The sequence below is a fragment of the Tachysurus fulvidraco genome, chromosome 12 (genome assembly GCF_022655615.1).
Source record: "Tachysurus fulvidraco isolate hzauxx_2018 chromosome 12, HZAU_PFXX_2.0, whole genome shotgun sequence".
NCBI classification, from domain to species: Eukaryota; Metazoa; Chordata; class Actinopteri; order Siluriformes; family Bagridae; genus Tachysurus; species Tachysurus fulvidraco.
In genome coordinates this window covers 13941895-13960076 of record NC_062529.1, presented here as the reverse complement: position 1 = coordinate 13960076, position 18182 = coordinate 13941895, and the positions used below count along the sequence as shown (strand labels likewise).

Below are 18182 nucleotides of genomic sequence, written 5' to 3'. Positions count from 1 at the left end.
CACTTAAGACTCTTATATTTCAAATGGCCTTTTGGAGTTTGAATTCTTTACCATGTAGTGAAACAAGCTTTTCCTGAAAGCTTGTACATTGTGTACAACATTGTTTAAACGAGGAGCCACAATGCAAGTGTAAATCTGAAAATAGTTGTTTAAAATATACATTTACTCTTCCAGTTAATTAGGAGCATGTATACATTAGCCCATTTATGCCGTCATTTAATCAGTCGATCATGTGGCTTGAGCACAGTTCTTCAAAATCATGCAGATACATGTCAAGAGCTTCAGTTGCATTCACATTAAATATCCAAATGGAATGGGGGAAAATGTGATCTGTGACTTTTACTGTTAAATGGATGTGGGTTTGAATATTTCAGAAACTGATGATCTCATGGGATTTACACCAGAATGGTGTAAAAAGAACAACCAAAAAACACCTTTTGATAGATATCAGAAGAGAATATCCAGACTGGTCTGAGCTGAAAGCTCAGAATGCACAACACATCAAACTTGTGGAAGTGGAAGGGCTACTCCTGGGATTTAGTTTATAAAGACTCTTTGACTAAAGAGAATTCCTTAAACTTTTTTTTCATTACTTATACAAGTGCAGTTACAGCTAATAGATTAGGCTAAAAAATACTGCTTTATTCTTTTTTAATACTGGAACCATATAGAGCCTAATATGTCTTTCCGGTCAGTTTGTTGGTTGTTGAACAGTAAAATTGTTCAGTAAGGTTGTTTATAGAAAAATAATATTAGAGTTAGATGGAATACATGCATATGTTATTCAGAGGCTTGTAAGTGCTTTATTATTAGTCTTACTTCCTTTCTTCTTTTCTTTTCACTCCTGCTTGTCCCGTAGGAGGTTGGTGGTGAACGACACACTCTTCAGTCAGCTGGTGGAGGCCTCTCGAGAGTTGCCAGGAAACCGTTGGTCAGTTGGGGGTAACGCACCAGTGATGGCAGGCAGGATGGCCAGTGAGGGCTGTGATGTGTTACTTGGTGGCAGCTTCAGCACAGACTTTATTGACTACCTCTCTGAACATATCACAGGTCAGACTCCACCATTGTCTTCATTTTCATCTCCATATTTTGAAACTAGGATTACATCATTTCTTTGGTTTAATTTTTTGCTGCTGATTAACTCCTCAGTGTCTAGTGAGTGAAACTTAAACACACGTGTTCTCTCAGTTATACGTATGTACTTGTTTGGAATGATTGCCTCAAATAAATATAGCCTGTTTTGCTGTCCTGAAGTCTGGCTGTTTTGTGATAATTCTGCCTAATCTTTGTAGTGGCAGGCAACACAGTAGAGGAACCAGATATTCATCTGATCCTGGAATATCCCTCTGGGCAAACATGGGGGCCGTATACCTCCCGAAGAGCCAACAGGTTAACACACTTTCATCCTTCACAGTTTGCTTTAGTCTTTTATTGTTAATTGGATATTAGAAGCATTTGTAATGTGGTGAGTGCTTAATTGCCAGTATATTTGTGGCTGAAGTGTAAGTATGGGTTAGTGTGTAAGGCTGATATCTGTGTAGAAAGAAAGAGGTTAGAAATTCAGAATAGTTTGCCAGGGTTGCTTTCCCGCAGTGTGAATGTATTTTGAATAACCAGGCTGCTGATTGCAAATCAGGTTATGTAAACTACTTTGCAGGAATGCTGCAGCAGGTCTAATTTTGGAGTGGCTTTTATATTCATTATAATTCTTTGTTAAGCATAAATATTGACACATGCATTGTGGGATAATCTGGGTGTTTATCAAACAAAAATACACATTAAATGAACTGAAATCACTATCAGTCGAAATCTGGATATTGGAAGCTCGAAAGTATATTTGTAATGAAAATTGTGGAAAGAGCCACATAATATCTGAGAAACGTTGTTTTGTGTTCTGTAATTTCAAACTATAGGTTCTTGGTTTGTGCAGTGGAATGTGGGTAGGAAGTAATGCCTTGTAGATGCAATTTTAAACAACTTAGAATTGAGAACAACATTACAATATCTGATTAATTTGAAGATAGACGATGTTGATGATGCACCTTTTACACCTGGAGAATCGATGTCAGTATCCGCCAATGACCGTAGACTGTCCACAGCAGCTCAGATTGAATTCAGAAATATAAATAGACTTGAATGCAGATTAGTCACACCTCATAGTATTTTGAAAGCAAGTTCAGATGGTTAATGTGTGGAATCAGGTGTGGCTCCTGCTTGATCGAAGGAAAATCTGCACCCAGCCCGGCCCGTTGTGGGTAAGATTGGACACCGCTGGTACAGACTGTACTAGAGTTCAGGCTGTGAAGGAGCATGTCATTGGTTGGATGTGTTGAAAGGATGTAGCTCTTACTAACAAGACTTGAACTGAAAATCTGGGACATGTGGTTCATGACGAACTGTAGAAACTAGGCTGTGAACAACATGATTAAACTGGGACTTGTTTATCTTAAAAAGAGACCTGCAATATATTCAAATCTCAGTGATCAAAATTGACACCAACTTTGAGTAGCATATAATGTGTTTATCACAATCAGTGTTTACCCACGAAAAACTGTAAACTGCCGTGAAATTATTTAACTTAATATCGCTTGTGTCTTTTTAAAGAAGTTTATTTTACTTTAAGAAGGCTCATAACTGCTCATAACCTCCATGCTCACTATATTGTTTATTTAATTAAGAATTACAAAAAAGCCCATTTGTTTCTTTGATTGTGAATCCCGGTTTTCGCAGATACATTGTCCACAGTGATGACCACAACCCATACTTGGACTCGATGGAAGAATTTGAGAAGAAGCTGCAGAGCTTTAAACCTGACCTGCTGGTGGTGGGAGGACTTCAGATGATGGACAACTTCCCATTCAAGCAAGGTGGACTCAGTGGATTCTCAAACATAATTATGAGTATTTAGAAAGGACGGAGAAGAAAGGGTTTTTAAAAAATTTATGATTTTTGATAAACACCAGAGTCACTGAAATCACCAAATGTATGGACCATTCATGTTTTTGTTGTGTTAATGCTATATAGGTTCCAATAGAATACACATACTGCTCTATAATCCTTTAGTTACCATGGGAAAATATTTCAGTGATTTTGTGCTTTACCTTTTTGTGCCCTGGAGCAAAAGGAGGATTAGCTAAACTTACACACTCCCAATCTCACATGCCATACTGCTGATGTTTGGATCAGAGCTCTAGCAAAGAATGTGTGTTACATGCTGAGAATAAAACCTGGGCATGTCACTTCTTATTTTTTGTGACATTAGTTTGGTCTTTCATGGTAAATATATTACCAGTTGTTACTTTCTTGATCTGTATTTCTGTTAGAGATTTTCTGCAGCATTTATGAGGCAGGGCGTCCGACATAAGATGATAATGAATTCTTTTCCAGGAGAACGTGAGGCTCTACTGAATCGTCTGGCTCAGCTGCTGTCTTCAGCTTCACCTCAGACCAACGTGCATTTTGAAATGGCCAGCTTTGTTGACGAGGCTCTGATGTCTGATCTGTTAGAGCTTGTGGTTCCTCATGCTGACTCTCTGGGCATGAACGAGCAGGAACTGCCCAATCTATTGAGCCTTTTGCGTGGCAGCACTGTGACCGTGCTCTCTGACCCCAACCCTCGTGTGGCCACCGTACTGGACCAGATGCGAGAGCTTTACCGCATTGTGAACTCCAGGCACAGGCAGTCTGGCCATGGTCGAGCCCTTACCAGGCTACACGTTCACACTCTGGCCTTCCAGGCAATTATTGTCAGGGATGGCTCTCAGTGGAAGAACACCATGTCAGCCACGGCCAAGGCCTCACTCACCGCCAACCGGCATGTATGTGGCTCAGCTGACATCGACCCCAGCAAGGCGCGCCTCATCTTGGACGAATCATTCTCTGTAAGCAGGAGGGAAGGCAGTCAGAGAATTCCCCTACAGGAATCCCGGCCTGTCTCCTGTTGGATTGAGGATGAATATGAGATTTGTGTGGCTCCTGTGCTTGTCTGCACTGAGGTTTATCAGACCGCCGGGGGCGGAGACAACATCTCTGCTGCTGGCCTCGTGCTGCAGATCTAACGGAGGAGAAGGGAAATGAACTCTTAATCGCTAGTCCTATTGTGCAAACATCCCACATATATGAAGACTTTTATTTTAAGCTGTAGTCTTACAAATGCACATGAAACCTTCAGATGTGTGTTTTAATTCAGTACCAGAGCATTTGCATATGTCTTGGTCCTGTCTTCTCTTATCCGTTCACCAAAATCCTCCTTAACTGAAGTTGCCTCAACATACTTATAACCAATGCTTTGCATTGCCACATACACTATTCCACCATTTGCACGAGTGAGTCTTACTTCAGATCTATTCTTTCCGTTTTCCTTTGCTTCACATCATCTTGTGTCTTTTTTTTTTTAATCATGTAAATGTTTTCTTTTATTCCTAATTTGGTTGCATGAAAGCAAATGCGTTTTGGAGAACAAATTGTAACCTGACCTTTTCTCTTTTCTTTATTTTTTTTAAGGGTAATTTGTGTTGATATTTATTGAACTTTCACAGGAACATTTACTCCATCTTAAGAATGCCTATAAAACAGGTCACTGCATTTATTGGTCAACACATGGGGAACTTTGGTTAATGCCAAAAGTTCTAGTTTTTAATTTGATAGTTCGGGTTAATTTATAGAAATGTAAATTGATCCGAGCTTGACAGGGTTTCATGGATCTTCGTCTTGTAGCTTCTTTCAGTCCCTGCGGAATGAACCAATTTTCTACCTACCTCCTGTGCCTATGGAAGAATTTGTTGCTATCTGATCTCTATGAAATCTGTTTCCTGGTTAATGCATGGAAAAGGGTGCTTGTTTTCTTGTTACCCTCCTGTTGATGGTTTTTGCTCAGGCACAACGGAGTGGCGTTCTAGCCTGTGAGAACAATCAGAAATGTTTGTCACTTAGCTGCTGATAGCCCAACGAGTCTCAGGGATTAGCCAAGCGTTGCTATTTTGGATTCAAGCAGCTAAGTGGCAGACTTGATGATGTTTGTTTCAGCCTTACTATTATTGAAACCACATGCTCAGAAGTAGGAATATTTTGTATTGCATGAAGTAAAAAATCCAGCGGGAATTCAGATTTTGATTTGAGTTATATGTATAATTCTATACATATTTTGATGGTCATAAGTTTGAAAAAAATGCACACACAATGATTATGATGTTTATGGTTGAAATGTAGCAATGTAGTAATGAGCCGTACTTGAGTGCAAGTATCATATCTGTCTGGTGTGGAAGTGCCCATGCTGCACTTTTTTACCAGTTCTGTTTTTATATCTCTGTAACAAGTTTGATGAATGAATAATTCTGAGTTACAAGTGAAGATGTGCTTCTGAAAATATGTTCTCCTTTTTATTCTTATATAATTAAAACTTGCATCCCATTTCTGACATTTTGTGTGTGTGTTTTTTTTTCCTGTAAAGAAATACTGCACTCAACAGTGAAACCTCCATAACAGTGCAGAGGGTGGGGGGAACGGGTTCCTCTTTGACAACACTGACACCACCAAACACTCCACAGTGATCAAAACATGTTTGTTTTATAGTATGAGCAGATAGTCAGATGTCATCTAAGTAGATATTAGTGTTAGTTAAATGTCAGTTAAGGATAATAGTATTAGCTTTGTATATAATAAAAATTCTAATTGATATATACTGATTGTAGTAAGAATTTAATACAATCCAGTTGTAATCTTGTCAGAAATAGTTTTGGAGTAAAAACAAATCTTTAGCTGAAATTTGAACACTTTGTGATAGAATGAAAGGTCTGTATTATCTGAACAAGATATAAAATGAATTATTTAATTCAAACACTATATAGCCAAAGGTATGTGGAAACCTGTATGTGCTTTGTTGGATTTATATTCCAAAGGTATGGCATTAATTTGGAGTTGGTCTACACCTGTTTTTTAATTATCTTTGTTTAATCTATCCTACTACCTCTGATCCACCTTCTGTACTGAGCACCTTAAACGGTTCTCACCACCATAAGCAAGTGCAAGGTTTATCAGTACGAACTATAGGTTCTTGGTTTGTGCAGTGGAATGTGGGTAGGAAGTAATGCCTTGTAGATGCAATTTTAAACAACTTAGAATTGAGAACAACATTACAATATCTGATTAAGTTGAAGATAGACGATGTTGATGATGCACCTTTTACACCTGGAGAATCGATGTCAGTATCCACCAATGACCGTAGACTGTCCACAGCAGCTCAGAAATATGAATGCAGAAATATAAATAGACTTGAATGCAGATTAGTCACACCTCATAGTATTTTGAAAGCAAGTTCAAATGGTTAATGTGTGGAATCAGGTGTGGCTCCTGCTTGATCGAAGGAAAATCTGCACCCAGTCCGGCCCGTTGTGGGTAAGATTGGACACCGCTGGTACAGACTGTACTAGAGTTCAGGCTGTGAAGGAGCATGTCATTGGTTGGATGTGTTGAAAGGATGTAGCTCTTACTAACAAGACTTGAACTGAAAATCTGGGACATGTGGTTCATGACGAACTGTAGAAACTAGGCTGTGAACAACATGATTAAACTGGGACTTGTTTATCTTAAAAAGAGACCTGCAATATATTCAAATCTCAGTGATCAAAATTGACACCAACTTTGAGTAGCATATAATGTGTTTATCACAATCAGTGTTTACCCACGAAAAACTGTAAACTGCCGTGAAATTATTTAACTTAATATCGCTTGTGTCTTTTTAAAGAAGTTTATTTTACTTTAAGAAGGCTCATAACTGCTCATAACCTCCATGCTCACTATATTGTTTATTTAATTAAGCATTACAAAAAAGCCCATTTGTTTCTTTGATTGTGAATCCCGGTTTTCGCAGATACATTGTCCACAGTGATGACCACAACCCATACTTGGACTCGATGGAAGAATTTGAGAAGAAGCTGCAGAGCTTTAAACCTGACCTGCTGGTGGTGGGAGGACTTCAGATGATGGACAACTTCCCATTCAAGCAAGGTGGACTCAGTGGATTCTCAAACATAATTATGAGTATTTAGAAAGGACGGAGAAGAAAGGGTTTTTAAAAAATGTGCTAGTGCAAGGTTTATCAGTACGAACGTGTGTGTGTGTGAGCTACTGTGTAACCAACTTATTTAAGACCGATTTTGTTTCTTTGATGGCACAATGGCCTTTGTGTTAAACTATAGAGCAGCGGTGTCCAATCTTATCTACAAAGGGCCGGTGTGCGTGCAGGTTTTCTTTCCAACCGAGCAGAACCCACACCTGATTCCACCTGTTTTATAAGTTGTTCTTGGCTTTTAGTAGACTCTGGTGTGGCATGGTTGGAATGAAAACCTGCACACACACCGCCATTTCTGGATAATTTTGGACACTGCTGCTTTAGAGACTGGTGTGTGTGTGTGCGTGTGTGTGTGTGTGAAAACCCCAGGAGATCAGCAGTTTCTGAAACACTCAAGCTATCCCATATGCCAACAACCATGTCGTGCTTAAAACCACACTTTTCCACAATCTGATGTTTCGATGAGAACATCATTTGAAGCTCTTGACCTGTATCTGCCTGGTATTGTGCACCATGCTGTCACTACATAACTGCATGAATGTGTACCTGCAGGAAAGTGTCTCTATTACAAGGGCTGTGATTATATGTTTCATATATAACACAAATTCATGTTTATATTAGCATAAAATTTATTATTTATTAATTCAGATGTCCATTCAAACAACTTCAGAGTTCCAATCAGCCTTTTAACAAAGATAGAAGCCTAAAAACGTCACATCATGCCCAGAGACTTGTAGTATGAATTCTGAGTAGCTAACTTCACGTCGCTGGCGTATTTTAACTAAGTCTTGATTGGACGATATTGCGTCCAATCAGAGACGTCCTTATTGCGCTGTTTCCTGTTCAGTCAGGAGTTGCCGCTAACGTTAGCAGATGCTAAGCTAGCTAGGTGGTGTTTTCTGCTAAGCTAAAGTGTACAGTTGTAGGATAAAATGAGTTCTATTGGTACCGGGGTGAGTTCATGTTAAATGTTTGTATCTGTTTTTCTTTAACAGGGTCAGTTTTTAATATTTTTAAGTGTTCTTTTTTAAATAAATGACCATTTGTTTGTAGCTTCGTCGCTCTAAAACCACACAAGAGCACATTCTGAGGGAGCAGTAAACTGTCCCCGGTGCTAAATGGAGCTTAGGTTATGTTAGTAATTACAGACAGAATGTAATAAATGTGTGGTGAACGTTTTAATGATGGTTCTGACATCTAGTCGGATTCTGGGGTTTATTTTTGTTAGTGTCTTTGCTGAGTCACTGAATGCTAACAATGAATAACAAGCTAAACTCGCAGCACTGAGCTCGAATGACACATAGCGTTAGCAACATGGCTAACAAAAGTGAAAGTAATCTACATTTTCTCTCAAGGCAAATAAATGTTTGCTGTAACTATATATAATTTAGTGTTATCATCCCATCCACTGAAATAATTAATGACAGTATTAATCAAGAATTTAAGACGTTAAGTTAAGACGTGCTTTATTTGTATGGAATGAATTAACATCTATTATTTAATCAATACAACAATTTTTCAGATTGTATATTTATAATCACACACTCCAGTGTCACCCATGGGTTCCCCTTCGAGTCTGGTTCCTCTCAAGGTTTCTTCCTTTACCATCTAAGGGAGTTTTTCGTCACCACTGCTGCCTGAGTCACCTCACACTTGCTCATTGGGGATAAATACATATAATTGTAAACTAAATATATCTAATATTAATCTTGAATTATGTATTCTATTAATCTTTATATTATTCTTTATAATAACATTGTTATATGTTTTTGTTCTGTAAAGCTGCTTTGAGACGATGTCAATTGTAAAAAGCGCTATACAAATAAACTTGAATTGAATATTTTTGCTGTTAAGCTTTTACTGAACACTAACAGTTTGTTTTTAACCCCAATCTAGTATGACTTGTCTGCTTCCACTTTTTCGCCGGATGGCAGAGTGTTTCAAGTGGAGTATGCCATGAAGGCAGTAGAAAATAGCAGGTATGTGTCATTGGATGGAAAGTCTTTTTTTCTGTTAACCTTTCTAAACATTTGTGTCATAAATGTGTTGTGCTGATGGTTTTTGCTTGTTCCTGCAGCACAGCGATTGCAATCCGCTGCAAAGATGGAGTAGTGTTTGGTGTAGAGAAGTTGGTGCTGTCCAAACTGTACGAAGAAGGCTCCAACAAGCGTATCTTCAACATCGATCGCCACGTTGGAATGGTGTGTGATTATGTTCATGATAGAAAGTGTTGTATTTGTTCAGAAATAAATATAAAGGTAACAGTGTTGTCGGGATTGTAGCACAGATATCCAATCACCAGCCACTTTAATAGGAACACCGGTATCCCTGCTTATTCTTGAAGTTATCCACTCAGAATTTCACTTGACCAAAGAGCAACACGTAAAACCAGGTGACTTAGTTTGTAGCACAGTTGTGGGTACCAGACGGGTACCCACATCAGCAGTTTCTAAATAAACAAACAACCATTCTGTTCTTATTGTCACAGATATTACATTTTAACACATTAAGATGTTTGAACATTAACTGAAGCTCTTGATGTGTAACTACATGTTTTTATGCACTGTGCTGCTGACACATGATTGGCTGATTTAGATAACTGCATGAATTTGCAAAGGTTAAAATAGACAGTGAGTGCTTCAGCTTTCTAACAGAATTTGTTTTTATTTCAGCAGAGTGGACAAGTTAAAATGAACGCTCTGGTTCCAAGATGTAATTATTTCTATATTAACAAATGTTAACATTTAAGGAAGACCATTTAATTGTTATAGTGAAGCTATATAAGATTTTTAACATTTATGGAAGGAGTCTCCAATGTTAGCTTTTTATAAAAATCAGAGGTAAAGCTGAAGGACTCTGTAACAAGTGAGAAAGTGAGTGGTTATCGCTAAGATATAGTTGTATTTATTGCACAACAACAAAAATATTGTTGAATTAGAGCGAAAATCTTATCTATCTTTTTTTTAAAAATCTATCTATCTATCTGTCTATCATCACTACTATATCTTTTTTTCTTTAACATGAATGCTTTAATATGAGGTGTGAATATTGCTCTCTGCTCTGACTTTAGGCTGTAGCAGGACTGCTTGCTGATGCTAGATCTCTTGCTGAGGTTGCAAGGGAAGAAGCATCCAACTTCCGTTCCAACTATGGCCATGACATCCCTCTGAAGGTAAGATTAAAGGCTGTGATGCACTGCGATGGTTGAACCTGATCCATCGTTATTATTGTTCTGTAAAAGGCAGTGCAACCATTAGCATTTCTAAGTATTCAATAGAAGTATAATAGTAATAGTATAATAATTGTGCTTTCGGTCATTTAATTTCCATGTGATTTCTCTTTTTTATCATCTGAAAAGCATCTATCAGACAGAGTCGCCATGTATGTCCATGCCTACACGTTATACAGCGCTGTACGGCCTTTTGGGTGCAGGTAGGTCAAATGTATACACAGCAGGATTATCATGCAACAATATCTATACAGTAATACATGTTTATATTTAGTAAAATATTTGAGGATATTTTTTGTAATTTCTGATTCTAGTTTCATCCTTGGCTCTTATGATGAAGATGACGGTCCCCAGCTGTACATGGTTGACCCATCAGGAATTTCATATGTAAGATGGTGTCAGTTTTGCGTCATTATATGCTTTGTGGCTTTATGGATGTAGTTTGACAGTCTTAAAAAAGTCAGTCTTGCAAGTACTAACAGTACATCACTGTTTATAGGGTTACTGGGGATGTGCCATCGGAAAAGCCAAACAAGCTGCAAAAACAGAAATTGAGAAACTTCAGGTGGGTTCCCACTGTTCCACTGTGTGTCTGAGATCGTGTGACTCCAAATGTTTGAAACTGTTGAAACCGTGATCAGAGCGGCTTCAGCCACATGGACATCACAGGCACCTTCTATGCAAGATGCTATGTGACCTTTTATTTATAAAATAGCCTCCAAAATAGCATTTTCAAATAAATGCAATTTTTTATTTCAAAACTATTTCTTTAAGCAAATTCCCTTTAAATTTTTATACTTTTATATTTCTGTTGCATTTTGTATGACAAATGTCCATAATTTTGATGATTTGTGTACATCACTAACCACTGAAAACAGCTGCACATCCACGGTAATGAACACCACAACTGCTCTTGCTTGAAACAGGATTTTATATATTGTTTGTTTTCCGGATTCTCTTCTCCATTATACTCCACACGACTGAAATGTCCCCATACCTCTCTTCACTGCTCACCATGTTGAATGTATGAAATGACACTATCAAATTTTTTTGATTTTTTTAGTGCAAACTTTAGTGGATAGTGATTGAATATTTACTCGTGGGGAGGCGTTTCCTCATCCCAGCATGTGGACTCCAGGCACACACAGAGTACATTTAGAGAAAAATATGAGAGAATGCATTGAAATTATATGCAAAACTGCAAATATCTCACCTCACAAGCACATATTGAACTGTGTACAATTGTGGCATGCCTAATAGCTAGGTGTTTTATCCAAATTCAAAAGTGAATATACATTTCATTAGTGTCATTTACAAATAAATCTGTTTTATATGTACTTCATAGAGCTTCATAATGTCTCGTATGTAAATTTACTTATTATTCAGCTGAGCTAATAGAGGCACAAACCTTGATCTTTATCACATTACATGTTTACACTAATCCTCTACCTAAACTTTAGCACATGCTTCCTGAGTGAACAATTTTGTTTGTGCTACTCTGCATTACACTTGGTAATATTGATTTTATGGTCATTGAACGGTTACGCTCTGGTTTACACACACAAATTTGATTGTACACCTTGTAAGGACAATTCCCACATACACGTGTATTGTGATCAGCGACATTGCTGAGTAATAAGGATTCCTCAGGATTACTCTTTTCTATATAGAAAATTCTATTCCTGCACATAAGTTCTTATAAACCTTTTTTAAATGTCCTCCTAATTCATACAGATGAAAGAAATGACCTGCCGAGAGCTGGTGAAAGAAGTTGCAAAGATGTAAGTACAACCTATAGCTATATTTGAGAACATAATAGCTTAGGCATTCTATACACCTTTGCACATTTTCCTGAAAACTTCTTGTAAACATAAAGGAAATGCCAAGACATGATGTTTTGTGTATATATGGCACGGTTCACAAAACCCACAGGGGTGGCACGGTTCACAAAACCCACAGTTCGGTTAGGGTCACGGTTTTCGGTTCTGTATGGTTCTTGTTGTTCATTTTCTTTTTTTTCGATCTTCAACACTCCAGAAATTTCCTTCAGCATTTCATATATAGCTTATTAGCTTAATTATACACAATTTATGATACAGTAACATTTTTGTAATGTAATCATGCACTAACTGAATTTGACTTGACTTTAAGCACATTATTGGGACCATCCCTGAGTAAAAGCTAGGTGAGATTGATACAGCAAGAGAAAAGACATTGATGATGACATGCTTTTTGTTTGTTTGGCAAAAAAAAGGAGAATGTGTTATCTCTACAGGAACTTGTGCCTTTTTAGCACACAAACACTGAAATTAACTTGCATTTATCAAACTGCCAACTTCAGTGTAGCTCTTACAAAAAAAAATAAAAAATAAGAGAGAGGAACTCTTACAAGCTGTCTTTTAAACAAGTCAAAACAAATATATAATATAATGTAGTAATATAATATAATGAGGCTATAACAATACCAAAGGCCATAATCATAAAGTCAAGCATAAGTTTAACCATCTTAACACAACAGTCATATTAGAAGTGTTGCCATTAGCATATTGAATGCATTTTGCACAATGCTTGCACACAGTCGCAGTTCTATCTTCTGTTTTATTTCCGTTGTCATTGTAAGTAACATGAAATCAAATGTTCCCACACACCGGATTTGAACAACGCGTGCGCATCTGCCAACTCCGGGCAGCCTTCATTATCTCCTCCACTTGCCATTTCTGCAGCACTTCTTACTCAACTTTTACTGTCTATATGTATGTTCACACGAAACTGTCTGAGGCAAAACTGAGTACGGGGCTACATTGCGCATGCGTCAAATCGTGTGACGCACACAAGAACCGAACCGAGACAAGCGAACTGAACGGTTCAGTGTTTTTATGTACCGTGCCACCCATAATATCTATACATTTTCATTGCTTGTGTGAGTCACTAATATTAGATTGTAATGATTATTAGATGACAGCTGAACCACTGAACATGACATGTTTTGTGTTTCCTAAGAGAGTAGGTTTATATGCTCTGCTGTAGACACAGTGCACTAGTTAGGGGGTTGTGCACCATTGTTATATCCTCTGTAGTGAGCAAACATAAGATAATCCTGTGGCAGGTGGGTTTGACCAATCAAAGGTCTTGTTCTTTCTAACTCCACCTGTTTATCCTGGCTCAAATTGCAGGGTCCCTGAACAAGCATAACAAGGTTCAGTGTTCTTGTTGAAATTACAATAAAATGTACAATGGTTTGTTTACTTGGCCACATGCTGCTGCACTGTCTGGTTGAACGTACTATAGCTGTTTGTTTAACCCATTAAGCAAATACAGCAGCTTGATCCTATCAACTCTTTACAGACGGACATATGGTTTATACAGAAAGAAAATAAAGTAAAAAAATTCTTAAATTATCTAGAAATAGATGACTTAACAGTTAAAAAAATCAAGTGTTTAAGAACAGCACTAAGATACAGGAGTGTATACTATGTAAAGGCTGAATAACATGACTTCCTGTCAACTTGTATGCTTGTTACTTTGGGTATAACATGGTGACACCTTCAAACTCATGTATACTGTTTGCCCAATGGAACACTTTCAGATTTTGTCATAAGTAACCAAGAAGGAAATCAGTTTTTGTAGTATCACATTACTTTTTGAAGAGTAAATTAAGCACTTATTACAATTCAACAGACTTAGGTTGGTTGGTTAAATGTAGGTCTTAGAACATTATTTTGACTTTTGACACAATTAATATGAAATCTTGAATAAATAAACTTTCAAAATTCCAAGCAAGCAACAAGTACTGTGAAAAATCAGTCAAATGATTTGATTTGGCCAAAGCACCCAGAGTTAAAATCTAATAAAATCATGATGCTGACCGGGAAAGCTCATTCTTCATTCCTTATACTGGAATAATTAAGGATTTACAAGATGAGCACAAGATCAATGTGTTGCCATCAAATGAGTTTCTTCTGTTTTTACAGCATCTACATTGTACACGATGAGGTGAAGGACAAAGCCTTTGAGTTGGAGCTGAGCTGGGTTGGAGAAGGTAGCAAAGATTTTTGTTTAAATGAGAAAAGAAGTAAAACATTCCACATGCATTAAAAATGTCTCACTGAATTTATCCCTCATTCAGTCACAAAAGGAAGGCATGAGCTGGTTCCCAAAGATGTTAAAGAGGAGGCTGAGAAATATGCTAAAGTAAGTGATTTAGCAATAAACTCTGGGTCTCAAGTTTATCTCTAGATTTTGAGCACAATTCTTGATTTTCTTCTTATTATTCTTCCAGGATTCATTGGAAGAAGACGATGACTCTGATGAGGACAATATGTAACCCACTTGACAATATTATCCAAGAGACTCCTTTTACATGCACCTGACAGACCCCAACTTTACTTTTATATGTTTTCTAATAATTCAAACCTGTGTATGTATGTTTAACATCAGAAATAAATAAATAAAAAGTATTAAAAGGTTGTTCTGCTTTATATATATTTGACTAGAATATATGAACAGTTAAAATTTGGTTCTTCGAGTAACCCAATATTGAAGCACAGCACCAGGTCCAGTAAAGCCTCAGTCTTATGAACAAACAGAAGTCTGTAGCAGGACACTGCAAGGACTTGAACCTTGTGCTGAACTTCAGCAGTGCCAACCACCAGTGTAAGGAACTACAGAGAAGCTGTTTGTCGATTTTAATCACAACACAAACACTTTTTTTTTTTTTAGTAAATTCCATTCTTAGGCTCTTTAAACAACAAAATCATATAGACAATATGGTCATGTGAATTTAAAACCAGATCCTAGTAAATTGTCTGCTGTTCTAAAATAAGCAGGATGGAGGCTTAGGCTAGTTACTGTAGTTCATGTAGCATGTGCAGATCCAGCAAGGTCACAGACATGCCCTCTGATTGGCTAAAGGTCTCTGGGGTAACTCTGGGTAAGGAAATCACTTCAATATACACTCACTGTCTACTTCATTAGATTTACCTGTACATTCCTGCAATTATCCAAATATATAATAATGTGGCACCACATGTCATCTGTTGGCTAAGAACAGGACTACACAACAGATGCTACAGCAAGTACAGGCTTACTAAATCACAACAGTTGACACTTGGAAAAGTATTAGCTGGTCTGTCCAATCTTAAACTGCCCAGTTTGTGTTTGCATCATTCTGTGTCAAGTAAAAAAAATCTTCGATGATCAGCCCTTCTGCTAATAACAACCATGTCACCTGGATAACTTAGCTCGAGAGCTGTATCTGCATGGTTTTTGCAGTGCCACTGCCACAAAAATGCTTGATTGGACAACTGGGAATTAATTAGGTTTTCCTATTAAAATGGCCATTGAGATATAAAATGTTTACGGAAAATTTTATACAGAATGTTAATTACTTTGTAAACTCAATTCAAAAACAGCTTAACATGCCATGCTGAGAAATAATCTATTACCACTTTGAGGTCTGTAATGATTACAGCAAGACTATTGTAGCAATGTCCACTGGTGTTGAGCCACCCATAATGGCATGTTTCCTCATTTTTCATTCCAACTGAGGTATGTCTGTACTAGAACAGTGAAGTGAGAGGTCTTAAAAGGTTTCAGGAGGGCCTTGGCTTACAAAAGAGTTTATTAAAACCTAAATCTTCAACTTCATGTTTTACAAATGTAGAGATGAGGCACGTATGTAAAACAGTAAGCAAATTTAATCACGCAGCCCTTTCTCCCAGGACATTTGTAAACAAAGTATGTCCTCTAGTATTCAGTATGCATGCTATGGGCTGGAAATGTGAGATGGTTTTCAATTGAAACAAAATAAAGGCCCCAAACAAATCATTTCGTAAAGTACAGACAATAACTTCTAAAGTATACAAACACTAGGTTTGTAATTAAGGAGCTGTAAAGATGGTGTCCAGCAATCTACTATACTTTTAGGTTTTGCAGATGATGTGTTAACAAATTAACTAACACAAACGCCATTTCAGTAAGACCATACATGACACACCAGAAGGCATGAAGCCTTGTGAAGAATGCCGGTCCTGAGAACAAAGCACTTAAAGGAGAGTGAGATTACATTCATATAAGGCTTGGCTTTTCTCTCCTAATTTGTTTGATCAATATGACTTACTGCCTGTACAAATAGTACACATGTAGGAGAATGTAATCCAGTGACTGAAGATAAGAGCATCATCCTACAGTTGTTTTTTCATACTGGGGCTCTAAACTCATATCCTACCAGTCGCTGGCAGAACGTTTACCTAACCACTGCTCAGCCCAATTCAGCTTTTCCAAAATGATTTATCTAATTACAAATATTTACAATCCTGAAAAAAAGCGAAGTAACCTCCAATAAATGTGTGAATCCTGTAACAAGCAAAGCACGTATTGTTCTGCCAGACACGATATAAGTCAAACTTGTACGTAGAGACAGCTTCACTTATTTGAATTTGCGCATCGTGTGCTACCTCTCTGTGAAGCTTCTGCTGTGCAGAATGCGACATTTGCAAATAGTGACTTACCTGGAACCAAATTAGTGTTTTGTGCTTTTAGAAGAGAATCCCATCTGACTTTAGTGCTACTTGCTGAAAACAACAAAACTTTTCTGGCAATGCCCTCATTTTTAATTGGCAGTAGTGCAGTACTTTGTGTGATGATCTGAAACATGGAATAAATGAAGTCAAAAAAAACATGAAGTCTACCTGCTCTGACAAATGACTAAGAGCCTATTATTCAAACATCTGCAGAGTTGTGGCATTAAACTGATCAGTTTGTTTTCAGCATGGATTAAACTGTATGAAACTGTGCCTAATCATTCAACCACTTAATCCTCAGAATACGTGGTGTTTTTCATAAGGCATATTGCAATGAAAACATTAATAAGTCCTCCAAATTTACCTGACTAACCCAGGGAGCTGAGAAAATCTGCCCTGACAGCGAGCACTGTTAAATACCTGGCTGTAAAAACACAGTACTAATTAAATGTCTGAAATAAAATATTTGCATGTCTTCTGTAACTTGGTGTAACTTGTATCATGCCCTGGGAAAACCCATTCACATGGTGAAACTGGACATGTTCGATTACATCTAGTTCTAAAACTACAGACTTCCCTGAATTTAAAAGTTTAGATTTTGTATACCTCTCAAACAGTAGTAGAAGATTTAAATGCTAACACTTTTGTAGTGATTGGGTCAGATTGACACGTTTTATATTTTTATGAAAAGTGTTTGGCATTTGTTGTAAATCATCTGTATGATGTGGTGATGTGTTAATATGTACTTATAACTACTTAAAATGTTCAGAGAACATGACTAATTATTGCATATGTTGCCATGAATTTCACCTTTATCTGTGAGCAGGTTGAGCAATTAGACCCTGACGAATAAAGAGAATTAAACTACACATGCTCGCAGATCTGAAGAACTTAAACCTGCCACAGTTTCTATAAAAGCTCTTTTGCTGCTCCACAATCACAGAAACCTGTGTCATTTTTTGGTTCACTCAAATATTAAAAAGGTGTCCAAATTGCTGTTATTTTGTGTCGTCTCTTCATTAGCACAGCAACATGCACAAGACTTTTGTGACATAGTCTAGGGACACAGATGTTTTGGTCATACAACTGGTACAGCATGTCACAAAAGTCTTGCAAAGTCTGTACATATACATATAAACATACACACGTGTGTGTGTGTGTATAATATATATATATATATATATATATATATATATATATATATATATATATATATATATATAATACACACACACACACACACATGATATATAAACAGAAAACTGTTCTAAACTAAAGATCTAACTGACTGGTCACTAATATCGAATGGGTTTAATCCAAATCTTAAAACCTTAAAAAGTTTTTAAATTATGTTTATAATGTC

At 37.2% G+C, this 18182-nt stretch overlaps 2 protein-coding genes across 2 annotated transcripts in view; both read left to right on the top strand.

The window, feature by feature from the left end:
- The window catches only part of adpgk2 (ADP-dependent glucokinase 2), a 7207-nt gene extending 1791 nt beyond the window's left edge, over positions 1–5416 (top strand). The window contains exons 3-6 of the mRNA XM_027172564.2: positions 860–1050; positions 1293–1389; positions 2731–2867; positions 3388–5416. Of these exons, the coding sequence (XP_027028365.2) occupies positions 860–1050; positions 1293–1389; positions 2731–2867; positions 3388–4058 (1096 nt within the window). The 3' untranslated portion in view covers positions 4059–5416. The remainder of the gene's footprint in view (positions 1–859; positions 1051–1292; positions 1390–2730; positions 2868–3387) is intronic.
- A 2448-nt stretch (positions 5417–7864) lies between these two features.
- On the top strand, positions 7865–14765 carry psma3 (proteasome 20S subunit alpha 3). The gene is made up of 11 exons (XM_027172866.2): positions 7865–8022; positions 8966–9048; positions 9147–9270; positions 10140–10241; positions 10428–10501; positions 10613–10685; positions 10798–10863; positions 12033–12079; positions 14270–14337; positions 14425–14489; positions 14578–14765. Exons 1-11 carry the CDS (start codon positions 8002–8004, stop codon positions 14620–14622), a joined length of 768 nt encoding a protein of 255 aa, XP_027028667.1. The 5' UTR covers positions 7865–8001; the 3' UTR covers positions 14623–14765.
- The last annotated feature ends 3417 nt before the right edge of the window (positions 14766–18182 follow it).